Genomic DNA, 8197 nt, shown 5'->3' on the forward strand with positions numbered 1-8197 from the left:
AAAGTTCATGCTATCGTGTCTTAGTCGCTCCGTGTTGCCGTTATGCATTATTATTTTATTGTCGCCCAGCTGACACCATCGCCCATCCCCGCAAGGATGCACTGTTTCGTCCGTGCTACCATGAATGGTTCTGTGTATCAGGCTGATCCAGGGCTTGGACCTGCCTCATCAGGGTTCATGTCTGGCTCACCGACGGCCTGCTTTAACCTGAAGGTCTTCCTCATCGGGTCGCTGGGGGCATGACAGCAGGAGTTCCTCTGCTTTCCAGTCGTGAAGCTCCAGGAGCCAGAGTTGGTGCTGAAAGGAGCCATCAAGCCTCTGAAGGCGCTCATGCCTGCCAGGTGAGCGCGCTGCTGATGCTCCAGCAGCGCAGGTCAGACGCTATCACTTATCGGTGGCACCACGTCAAGACCGCACTTCGCCTCTCTTCAGCCATAATTTCACAAACCTTCACTCTACGGGCTGTCGAGACATTTTGAAATGTTTTGAGAAGGTCTTGTAAACATAAGTGTGATACATGTATTTCATCAGGAGAACTTTGCCCTACTGAGCAATAGTATTCGAAGTAAATCCGGTGTGAAACCAACGTGACATAAATATGAATGACTCATTTCTCAGAGCACTGCAAACGCTTCGAGATAACGCACATAACACACCTTCGAGAAACGGCTAATGACGTCCACCCAACGCATTAATCTACAACATTTAGCATCAGCCCATTTGTTCCACCCGGTGCAGCACATGTGGACAACATAGTTTCGGAAGTCACCCGCGAGGCTCCTTCGGCAGCTGAACGTGGGCGTACAAAACAGCTCCGTGCGATTGCTTTCATCCACAAATCGTCTTTGAGTGCTTGAGCGTCTCCATTCATGACTGTATTTGGCGTGTCATAGTCGCAGGTGTGCATTCCGAGAAGTCTGAGCCTTGATCCGAAATTAAGGCGGTGGGTGGTCAGATTTGCCCGTCTGTACGATTTACAGGCACGCCACCGGCTGCTACTCTGCCCGATTTTCTCCAAAGGGAGACGTTCTCGCAGGAGGATTTGGCAACGGGGCCGTCCTGGTAAGTGTGCGCAGCTATAGGCTTAGGTTTACATCGCAGTAGGATGTTTCAGCAGCTGTCACCACGAAACAACGACGAGCTTAAGTAATTTAGCATGTTATTCCAGAAAAAGAAAATGACGATGTTTTGACGTGCGATTTACGATGCATGTTACGATATCGATGCCATGGACAATTCTGTCAATGGACCATATTTAGGCCCTGCCAGGCTCCCGGTGGCTGAGTTTTGAGTTGCATAGGTTATGGCCCGTGATGCGGTATGTACTTTATGACGCATTCATACACTGCAAACCCGGTGTTTCTTGCGCTTTGCGTATGGTCGTAAATGGACGGAGCATGAATGTCATTGCAAAGACACATAACAATTGCGCTAGGAGACTGCATGTATCGGAACATATTGCAATTGTCAATACCTGCTTGAAATCGTCAACCCGATTAAGAATATTGCAGATCTTGTTGCCACTGAAACCTTGTGCACCGTTATATCGGAACCACGCGCCATTCTGCTGGTACTTATCGCATGTGCCTCAGCTGTATGAGAAGGACGACGAGGGCCTGTACACGAGGCAGAGCACGTTGCGCAAAGGCTCGCGCTACGCGGATGACACGGTCATGGCTGTACGCTTCCATCCCAAGGAGACGCAGGTGCGCAGTGGGGAGGGCACTTCCATCCCAAGGAAAAGCATGTGCCTGGCGGGAAGGGCACTTCCATCCCAGAGAGACGCAGGTGGGCAGCGGGGAGGGCACTTCCATCCCAAGGAAACGCATGTGCCTAGCGGAAAGGGCACTTCCATCCCAAGGAGACGCAGATGCCCAGCGGGGAGGACACTCCCATCCCAAGGAGACGCAGATGCCCAGCAGGGAGGGTACTTTCATCCCAAGGAAACGCATGTGCCCAGCGGGGGGGGGGGGCACTTCCATCCTAAGGAGACGCAGATGCGCAACGGAGAGGGCACTTCCATCCCAATGAAACGCATGTGCCCAGCGGGGAGGGTACTTCCATCCCAGGGAAACGTGTGTGCCCAGCGGGGAGGGCACTTCCATCCCAAAGAAATGCATGTGCCCAGCGGGGAGGGCACTTCCATCCTAAGGAGACGCAGATGCCCAGCGGGGAGGGCACTTGCATCCCAAGCAGACGCAGGTGCCCAGCGGGAAGGCACGAAATCACCGTCCATTGCCACGAGGCGATAATCCGAGGATTCGGTCGGAGCTAGATCCGGCTGGGTGAAGCAATCTATTGGGGTGGGTTCATGCTCTGGATTAAATCTGTACAATTTACAGTGGCCTGTATCCTGTGTCCCGCTTACATTCTGTTATGCTTGCAAGTTCATCAGAGATTCTCTGCGGCTGGGCCTCGTAGCTTTAGGCCAGCTCTTCTCTTTGGGTGCTCAGCACATGTTGGCCATCGTTGAAGCCAGGTGGAAAGTTTGAAACTGGCGTAGGATAAGCGCCACGTCTAAGTTAGTGCTGGCTGGGGTGTAGGGGCTATATTCACCTGCATGCGAGAACATGATGACTCGCTGGGGTGATGGTAATCCGGCCCAGTCCACGGCTTGGCCTATGCCCTTTGCGTGCCCGCAGTACCTCTACTCGTGTGCGGTGGTTGGCACGGTATTCAAGCATAATCTGGCAGGTGGCGCGGACGAGAAGTGCACGAAGTTCTGTGACGGTAAGACCATGTCTACTTCACGCTGCATAGAGCTGGATATCAGAAATTTTGCCACAGGGAGAGATCCAAGCCAGAGGGCCTGATGAAAACCATCGGCATTTCAGTTTTTGTTTCACAGCAGCGGTCGTTCCGCATATTTCTGATTGGCTCAGTGGAATTTCAGTGGAAGACATTCCTCGACGACGCCCTCAGATCGTTTAGACTGAGAGCTCTCTTAAAATTTCAGAGACTCCACATTAACATTAAATGACTGCTCTCATTGCAGCCACGCTGATGCCTTACCCCGTTGCGCACATTGTCTCAACTGAATGGGCGTATCTACACTCCAGGTTAATGAACGCGGCCTCTTTGGTGATCTTGAGAGCCCACTTGCTGCACACCAAACAAGTGACGTCACTTGCCTGGATAACCGCGTCCCGTCGCTGGCGTACATGCAGCAGAATCAGCCCAGTATTCAACACCAGACTGGCCGGCTGTAATCGCTGTCACTCTGCATGAGCTTATTGGTTGATTTCACTTGGCTTATCAGTTTTCTTTTGCTGTTATTCCATGGGTAACATTTTAAAAAAGCATGCCTGATGCAGAGAACAACAACCGGATCAACGCCATCGACTTAAACATGACCGGTGAATTTCTGGCCTCCGGAGGAAAGGACCTCAATATTCGTATATACGACACCAAAACACAGGAGGTGAGCGGGAGGCGACCTGAGCCAGCGGGTCGCGAACATTAGTGACTCCTAAATGATACACATTTGATCATTCGAGCTGCATGCGATGTGTTGTGGGCCCAAGTTACACTTTGGGCCGTTTATCCATTACGTTATGCATTCCCCCTCTCCCTACCGTTACGCAATTGTTAAGCTGGGCGAAACCCCCTCGCCATGGCTACGTTGTGTTAAGTGTTGAGTCCCAAAAAGGTAACGTCCGTTTGGCCCCCGAATGAGGCAGAGCAGCGAAACAGGGACGGCCGTGTCGCTTGCCATCAGAGGAAGCCAGCGTTTTAAGGCTGCTAAAGGTTGAAAAACTTGGTATGATTCACATTAACGCCCGAGCTTAATGTTACGCTGTCCAGCCCCCCCCCCCCCTCATCCCCCTGGTTACGCTCCAATCGCGCTCCATCATACCCCCTTCCCGCTCCAAGCGCAACGTAACATATGGACGGTCCCCTGGTGCAGATGTACTACATGGTCTGCAATGGGTGATGTACTCACTGCGCATCACACGTTTCACTGCTCTAGCTTAAGCAGGAGTACACTGGCTTCCACATACACAGCGTCGACAAGGACTCAGGAGGGCACGCGCTCAGCGTGTACTGCATCAAGTTCCACCCGGACCAACGGGAGGTCCTCCTCACTGGCGGCTGGGACGACACCATCAAGGTGCAGCTACTGCAGCAGCGGGAGCCCCGCCGTGCGCTCAGACACTGGTTCTAGAACATCACTGTGTAGGATCTTCAACGATGGCACATGATCCAAAATAACTGCCTGTCCATTAAATTGCAAGTGCTCCATCGGGGTTCACTACATTTGGCGGTGCAGCAATGAAAAAGTACAATTTAATCAGCATTAAGAATGACATTAGCATGCATACGGCGGAGACTTACCGTGGTAGGATACTTCACCATCGGCAAGCATAAAGATGACACTTCCAGAGCATTCTGTAAAGCGGTTAGTAACCAGATGTCTTGACCTAGTAGCGCAGGGCGCCCGCGTGAGATGCACGTGCCCTGTCGTCAGATATGGGACATGCGGACGGAGCCGGGGCTGGTCGGCTCGCTGGGAGGGCCTCACATCTGCGGCGAGGCCATCGACATCAGGGTGAGACGCGGCCGCGGGGTTAACCCCGTCACACTGGGGACAAAGACCCGCCCTCCGGGCCGGGCGCCCGCCACACTAGGTGCAGAGACCTACCCTCCGGTCCAGACGCCCGCCACACTAGGTGCAGAGACCTACCCTCCGGTCCAAACGCCCGCTACACTGGGTGCAGAGACCCGCCCTCCGGCCTGGGCGCCCGCCACACTAGGTGCAGAGACCTACCCTCCGGTCCAAACGCCCGCTACACTGGGTGCAGAGACCGCCCTCCGGCCCGGGTAACACGCTGAGCTGGAGCATCCGCTGGAGTGGCTGGGCAAGCGTCTGGTAGGCTCGAGAGGAGTCCGAGAGCTCCGAGACACGCTTACACAGTCGAGATGTGTTGCTTGCTGACAGCCAAGAGTGGTCGTATGTAGCAGCAGAGCATGATGAGTCGTGCACGTCAAGCAACAATGGGGTGAAGCCATTACTACTCAGTATACAATTGGCTGGCACAGCCTTGTGGACGGCGTCTTGTGCTCGCCAGGATAAGGTGATGACGGTAGAGCGAAGTACACAACATAAAACGCATAGGGAATCTGAGGGAATTTTCAAGAATTTCAAGTTTAAAAATTTCATGTCTATGCGTGAAGCGTAGATGTAGGACCTCAACCGTCTAACAATGAGAGTAACTACGGCCGGACACTTGGTCTCTCTTTGAGCACTATCTAGGGGCGCTGCTGGCACGGCTATGTGGTAAAACACTGCAAAACTGCCGGCGAGAAAGGTCATTTCAACTTTTATATAATTATTTTTCTATGCCGTTACCCAACAACAGGTAACCAGGAGTCAATGTCATTTATGATGTACATCCAGTCCACAAGTTGCTAGACGCAGTTATCTGACTAAAGTTATATGCCCGCGAAAATCTGCACCAGATATTTGATGACTCGCAATGGCGTGCCCTCCTCGCATGTGGCGCCGCCCTGGCGGCGACTGACGGGGGATGCGCGGCAGGGAGAGACGGTGGTGAGCGGTTCGTGGCAGGCGGAGCAAGCCATCCAACTGTGGGACCTACGCGAACGGCGACCCATCAAGTCTCTCGGCACCTCACACGACACCAAGCTGCAGGGGGATAACCTGTACTCGGTCCAGGTAACGACAACTGCAGGGGGATAACCTGTACTCGGTCCAGGTAACGGCAGCTGCAGGGGGATAACCTGTACTCGGTCCAGGTAACAGCAGCTGCCCGCGGATAACCTGCACTGGGTCCAGGTAACAGCAGCTGCCTGGGGATAACCTGTACTCGGTCCAGGTGACGGCAGCTGCAGGGGGATAACCTGTGCTCGGTCCAAGAGCAGCAGCTGCCCGGGGATAACTTGTCCTCGGTCGAGGTTACAGCAGATGCCGGCTACTGTCTGTCCCAGGCAGTGACAACAGCAAGGCCAGCCGGGCGAAGTCCAGATGGCAATAGCCGCAGATGGCAGTCCCGGCCTACCGCGAGAGCGCTACGTGTCCCTTTTATTTTCATGCGATTTGTTTTACTTGCTACCATGTTTCCATAAAATTTTAAGGTTAAATCCAACATTTTGGAGAGAATATATACTATGAATCATAGCCCGCGATAGGCAGTGCTTATTATGGAAAGCCTTGACACTATAATCCGATCATGAAATTGCAGATCAGCGGCAGAGTTACGTAAAACCTTTCCCTAAGACCTCATGAGTATATGAGAACGTTGTAAAGCCTCAATCACACGCGCACACCCGCTTCTGAAATGAACCCGGGTTGCCGGCCAGGAGCCGGATATCAACCACTTACCCCTACGGAGAGACAGACGTCACGTGACACTACCCAAAACAGAGCGAGCCGATGGCGCCACACCCAGCCGGCTTCAGCTTCTCATCGATGGCCATGATCAAGTGGTGTTTGTCATGCTCGAGGAGGCCGCGAGGAGTGCGGCCAAAGACTGATGGCTCGGTTCAGAGCGAAGCAGAACGCTGTACGCGTGACCGATTCCTCGACACCGCGCATGCCGCTGGTCCACTCACAGACTGTGTTCATGAACCACGGACGACATAGGTCCCGGACAGCTGCATGCATAGGTGGGCAATGTTCACCCAGTCCACCCTGACGGACCTGGCGAGGAGAGCACGTCACAGAAATATACTTGTCTCACCCTCCCAGCTCGTCAAAAATGTGATAGCCTAAGATGGCATCGGTGCAGCTGCCGTCCCACTGCTGCGAGGCCGTAGTGCCCACCTCGGTGCCGCGCGCGCTCCTCGGCGCCGCCGCGGCTGCCACAGCTGACGCCGTTGCCATGCCGGCAGTTCGCCCGCACCGATCCGGACGGCAACCACGTGATCGCGGCTGGTTCGGGCACCAACAGCTTCCAGTACATCAACCACCGCACCGAGAAGGTACGGCGCCGCGCGGCGCCAGTGATCCCGTACAGCCAGAGCGTGGGAATCGGGCATGACCCTGCATCCGTGTGGCGGATACCAGATCACGTGTGACACTTGACGGTGGGTCTTGACCTGGGTTCCGATATTTGTTTGTTGGATCCAGGCACATGGCTGAGAATGAGAGAGACAAGGTGAGGTGCAAGGATCCATGCGGTGTTAGCGTGCTGTCTGCGACGCTGTACCGAGCGTCGCGGAATACGCACTGAAGTTTGGTAAGCCGTGCAGGGCGAACACGTGTAGGATCATTTTGGGAAGGGGATTGTGGTACTGGGAAGGCCATAGACTATGGACATCAGCACAAGAACAGCACGCAGCGGATCTTGCGGGCTATTTCAAGCATCGAAACAGCAACATTGGAATGAGGTTCTACAGCGTCGGGTACACAAGTGACCTCTGCCAGCGGCATCACCCTTGGGGATGACGTCACTGACATGCCTGCGTTTGATGCAGACACCACAGAAGACCGCATGAAGAGTCTGCTGTGCACCACACTGCATCGCGCTTCTCACACACAGCATCGCGGCCGATCTGCGTGTAATGACGTCATAACCCTGACCTATGACGTCACCTGTCCGCAGGTGCTCGGTACTGGCACCACGGAGAAGCCATTCCACACCGTAGACAGCTACGGCCGGACCCTGGTGGCGGCCGGCGGCGACGGCTGGATACGCTTGCTGCACGTGCCACGGCACCAGCACACCTGAAGCTGCAGACTTTGACACAAATGAGGCTGTATCTGCCACGACACGAGCGTATTCGAGGCCGCACGTGTCATGACACCCACACACCTGATACGTATGTGCCACAAGACCAACATGCCTGATGCCCCGTGCCACGAGACCAACACGCCTGATGCCCCGTGCTACAAGACCAACACGCCTGGTACCCCGTGCTACAAGACCAGCACGCCTGGTGCCCCGTGCCACCGCACCGACACACACCTCGCGTCAGAGATGGAGGTGGAGCAGCGGCGCCGGGTTCGAATCCCTCACCATCACATCACCGTGGCCGCCTCCGCGGTTTATCCTGGTGCCTGTTGGTCAGATGTCAGGCCGGCCGTGCGGACAGGGGACGAATTGGACGCCTGCACCCAATGCCGGCTTGGTGCCTGCTCACGCGTGATATGCTTGGTTGCTAGTTTGCCGAGTTACTTGTACCGCCATGCTACTTGTTTGTGGGCGAGGAGGAGCATCACACAGCGTGGGAAGAC

At 54.7% G+C, this 8197-nt stretch overlaps 1 protein-coding gene across 1 annotated transcript in view; it reads left to right on the forward strand.

Annotated features, from left to right (window-relative positions):
• LOC119095801 (receptor for activated C kinase 1A-like) overlaps window positions 1-7979 on the forward strand; it is an 8392-nt gene extending 413 nt beyond the window's left edge. Inside the window, exons 2-11 of the mRNA XM_037218654.1 lie at window positions 269-341; window positions 981-1062; window positions 1593-1706; window positions 2643-2730; window positions 3315-3421; window positions 3971-4111; window positions 4469-4549; window positions 5540-5677; window positions 6853-6942; window positions 7566-7979. Coding sequence (XP_037074549.1) covers window positions 269-341; window positions 981-1062; window positions 1593-1706; window positions 2643-2730; window positions 3315-3421; window positions 3971-4111; window positions 4469-4549; window positions 5540-5677; window positions 6853-6942; window positions 7566-7691 — 1040 coding nt within the window. The 3' untranslated portion in view covers window positions 7692-7979. The remainder of the gene's footprint in view (window positions 1-268; window positions 342-980; window positions 1063-1592; window positions 1707-2642; window positions 2731-3314; window positions 3422-3970; window positions 4112-4468; window positions 4550-5539; window positions 5678-6852; window positions 6943-7565) is intronic.
• The last annotated feature ends 218 nt before the right edge of the window (window positions 7980-8197 follow it).

This window comes from Pollicipes pollicipes, unplaced genomic scaffold, assembly GCF_011947565.3.
Source record: "Pollicipes pollicipes isolate AB1234 unplaced genomic scaffold, Ppol_2.1 Scaffold_4219;HRSCAF=4965_pilon_pilon_pilon, whole genome shotgun sequence".
Lineage (NCBI taxonomy): Eukaryota > Metazoa > Arthropoda > Thecostraca > Pollicipedomorpha > Pollicipedidae > Pollicipes > Pollicipes pollicipes.